The sequence below is a fragment of the Hippocampus comes genome, unplaced genomic scaffold, assembly GCF_001891065.2.
Source record: "Hippocampus comes isolate QL1 unplaced genomic scaffold, H_comes_QL1_v1.1 scaffold3573, whole genome shotgun sequence".
NCBI classification, from domain to species: Eukaryota; Metazoa; Chordata; class Actinopteri; order Syngnathiformes; family Syngnathidae; genus Hippocampus; species Hippocampus comes.
Window position 1 is genome coordinate 2,182 of NW_017805927.1, and position 4,161 is coordinate 6,342.

A 4,161-nucleotide genomic window follows, 5' to 3' on the forward strand; every position below is an offset into this window, starting at 1 on the left:
AAAAAAAAAAAAAAAGACATCCATTGTTGACATCCACCTGCTCAGCAGCTCCGACGTACGCGTGAGGCTGTCGCGGCCACTCTGCATGAGCACAGTCTGGTAACTCTTGCGCTCGATAACCCACAGCTTGCTGTCCGACTGTGCTGAGGAGCAAAAAAAAGGGGGATAGACGACAAAGGGGACACATTAGGTTGACTTCTACTCGAGAAACTTGCGTGAAGGGCCTCAAAAAAAATGTGAACACTTATTATTCATAAGCGGACATTATTAATGGAGAAGAACATCTACCATAAATCTGATTTCCCTAAACTATAATTAAAATCTCCGGATGTCGGAACCGGATGTTTGAATTAATAATGACACTCACACTGGTTCAAAGAAGGTGCCTGTGAGCGGGGACGGCAGATGTCCACTGTCTGAACTTTCAAATTGCGTCCACTATCTGATTGACAGCGATGGTCGATATCTTAACCGCGCCATTAGAACAGAATTATTAAGAGAGCTGTGCGGGATAGTTTCATTTCCTGGAAGATGAAAGGCATACAGCTGACAGCTCTGTCTCCCATTCTGTTTTAAACCGATTCTATGAACTAAAGGTAAAATGTTCACTGGAAAGAAAAAACTCAAGTCAATCTTGTATCTGGCACCCCAAACCGAGTTTCTCCATCCATGACTTGAAAGCTAAGCTGGGTGAAGATCCAAAGCCAATTTTCAGCTACCGCAGGACGACTGCAAAATATATTGTAATATTCTGCGGCTGGTCTATAAAGCACTGAATGGTTTGGATTTTGAATACATAAAGGAATCCGAACTGAATGCAGGTCAGTTCATAAAGCCCACCTTTCAAAGCAAACACGGTGAAGCACCACTTAGCTGTTATGCTGCATGTAAGTGGAAAAACTGCAATGACTGAAATACATGAAGTGCCGTAATAAGTACATTTTATTTACATAGTAACACACACATGCGCACACACACACACACACACACACACACACACACCAAGTTTCTCAAGCCATTATCAGCAAGGCTAGGAGTAGATCTCGATACATCACTGGTCCACTTTTTCTTTTTGCTGCACCCTGGCTGTGCTGACACAAGACAATCTAGTCACTCGTCTCAGGCTCCGCCCCCAGTAGTCATGGTGATGAGAGCAGTATATTACCGAGAATTCGAGTCATCATTCTATCATTATAATCAGCAGTAAAATATACCTTTTTAACCTTGGGGTATTTTTTTTTGTCACTACATGGCCTTCAAACAAGCAAGAGTCTTAATGTAATGTATTAATGTTGGTTTCAGATTTTGCAGTTTTGTTTTTCTTTTTTGTGTGTGTGTGTGTTAAAATGTTTGCCTCCCTTGTGTCGCGTATTGAAGTAAGTATACTTCCAGACATATTTCCAAGGTCACTTGAACAATGGAAAGTATTCCTGTGGATGAATGATCACAAATGCATTCAACAGAAGGTTAAGCACAAGTGGAGGCTCATTTACATTCGGCGGTCACAACATTAGGTACAATCGCAGGTTAATGACTACGCCATTTCACACGACTGCAATCTGCAACCACAGTAATCAACATTAAGTTGAATTTATACCGCAGCGACAGTGTAAATCACAACTTTCACATAACATTTGAGCTCCTGTTGGTATGCTGGCTTGTGCTATGCTAATGTGATCTTCCCAAAGGTGACATCTTGTTCCATCTGTCAAGATCACAGATGGCAAACAAATAATTCTGATGCTGATAAAAAAAAAAAAAAAAAAGAAAAGCTATTAGAGAAGGGCATGCTGCAAAGGGCGTTCGTGCAGCGTTGTCATGGCGTCTGGTTGCCAGATAAAGAGGGCAAACAAAGTTCTTTTTCCAATTTCGGATGATCTGCAGCAGCCTATTTCCTTGCGGAAGCGGGTCACATGCACATCGAGTTGCTTGACAGAAGGTCCCTGCAATCCTCTGTCATGATAGCCCGTCATTTACCCAAACAAAAATCCTGTCACAAGTGTGAAATTCACGGACCACCTTTGAGATTTTCAGATTTTTTTTTTGCTGAATGTGGCATCGCAGGGAACAGATGGACTGTTTTAAATTCAACGCATACAGTATGCCAGGAAACCATTCAGTCGGCGTGGTGTTCTCTGTGACCTCTAGCCGCAATGCCCCTGCTTCTTATAATCCCTTTTCCCAGAAAATGAATCACATCCATACCTAATCTAAACATTGAAATGCCTCAACAAGTTGACTTAGTTATCGCAGCCTGAATATATTTTTAAAAAAAAAAACAAGAAAACAAGACACACATACATACCTGTGACGGAGTAGATTTGCGTGCAGTTGTAGAGCAGCGCCACCTCTCCGAATACTTCCCCTGCTTCGATCGCGAACAATTTTTGTCCATCTTTCGTCACGTCTAGCCTCCCCTCTGTGATGACACACACTCGGTCAAGGCGGCGATCATCGGCAGTGTGCATTACATCCAAAAACATCAAACAATAAGTGACCTCTGCACCTCAAACTATTCAGCTGTCAAGCGGCCGCATTGTATATTAGACACTTGTTCGGGCAACCTGAGACAAGACAGGTCATATTCATCCATTTGCTTCACTTCGCTCAACAATTTTGAAAAAGAATCTAGTCGAGATGATTCCCCTTTCAATGTGACAATTGCGATTTAATATTCCGAGACATCATCTGAGAGCAATGAGCATGATGAGAGAGAAAACGGGAAAAGCCGTTTCATGCCAAAGCAGGAGTCTTGAGGACGGTGTCCGCGCTCGCTATTAATCATTTCAAGCACCTTGCAAATCCTCCGACGTGACTAACGTTGCCGCGCGATGAGCACGGCTTTACCTTGTACAACATAAGCCTGCGAGCCGCCGCTGGTTCCCTGCTGGATCACGCAGCAGCCGTGACGGACAGCCGTGAGTTGCATGCAGGCCGTGACGGCTCTCGTTTCATCTTCGTTGAGGTTCCTCAACAGGTGACTTTTCAAAAAAGCGGCCTGGATCAACTTCTGACTCCTGGAAGCGCAGAGGGAAGGGATGCTCCGGGGTCAGTGATGCGTCATCAGAGTCTGCAATGATTTCTGTGACTCGAGGTACAATCGACATCATTTACTGTCACCCGCTTCGAGCACGGTCCATTTGTGGAGTGCAGTTCGGTTGTGTGTGTGTGTGTGTGTGTGTGTGTGTGTGTGTGTGTGTGTGTGTGTGTGTGTGTGTGTGTTTCGTGATGCCGCCACGGAAGGAGATGAAAAATAAGGACAATTAATTTTGCGTCTCAACCCTATTTTCTGACACTTCCCAGGGGAACGTTATAAACTCAAACTAATTGGAGGTTGAAGTCCTTCAAGGATCTTTTGCAGTAATGTCTCCAAGACACCCCGGAGACCAGTTATTGCACCCCGGCATTTTTTTTTTCTTCCTGAGGAGAAAAACGGTTTACTCACTCCTGATTTTTGTCACACAAGGTGAAGCAATTCGTCGAATCCAGAGTGAAGGACTCTGAAATGACGGTCTTCTTGTTCGCAACTCGCAGGTCAGCACCATGACTAGAGCAGGCTGCAATGACAAAAAAAAAAAAAAAAAATCATACTGGTGCCTCAAAAGAGGCAAACCATCCAAAGAAGAAAATTGTACACCGACCGGCGCTGGCTGCAGAGGGTCCCGGTAAGACAACGGAGGCTCTGTAGCGATCCAGTTCCTCCTGAAGTCTCCGAATGAGTTCATCCTTGGTATCGAGTTCGAGCTCCAGTTCATCGATCAGGGTGTCCCTCTGACGGAGCTCCTCAATCTTTAGTTGCAGGGCAAACTGAAGGTCTCGAAGCGTTCCCATCACCTACTTTTAATGGGTAGTCACACGTCACGTGTAAGTGTTGCATGCAGCCGGCCACAAGTTGCAGCGATCTCGCTGCATTTGAGTGCATTCAATGCCGCTCAAAAGAGGACGCATCCCGCTTGAACTGGATGGATGGATGGATGGATGGATGGATGGGCCGCTTGAATTGGATGGATGGATGGATGGATGGATGGATAGATAGATGAGCATGCACTTACCCTGTGGAGACAGTCCATTCGACAGGTGCACGCAGACGTCCTCTGCAAGTGAAGAGAAGGATGATGCTCCCTCCTCCCCGGTCGGGGGAGGGTGTGTTGGGGGGGGGGC

At 45.2% G+C, this 4,161-nt stretch overlaps 1 protein-coding gene across 1 annotated transcript in view; it reads right to left on the bottom strand.

Moving 5' to 3' along the window:
* LOC109527600 (cGMP-dependent protein kinase 1-like) overlaps positions 1–3,984 on the bottom strand; it is a 5,080-nt gene extending 1,096 nt beyond the window's left edge. The window contains exons 1-5 of the mRNA XM_019889611.1: positions 3,642–3,984; positions 3,446–3,557; positions 2,848–3,017; positions 2,306–2,419; positions 10–143 (exon numbers count right to left, since the gene is read on the bottom strand). Coding sequence (XP_019745170.1) covers positions 10–143; positions 2,306–2,419; positions 2,848–3,017; positions 3,446–3,557; positions 3,642–3,831 — 720 coding nt within the window. The 5' untranslated portion in view covers positions 3,832–3,984. The remainder of the gene's footprint in view (positions 1–9; positions 144–2,305; positions 2,420–2,847; positions 3,018–3,445; positions 3,558–3,641) is intronic.
* Positions 3,985–4,161: the final 177 nt, after the last annotated feature.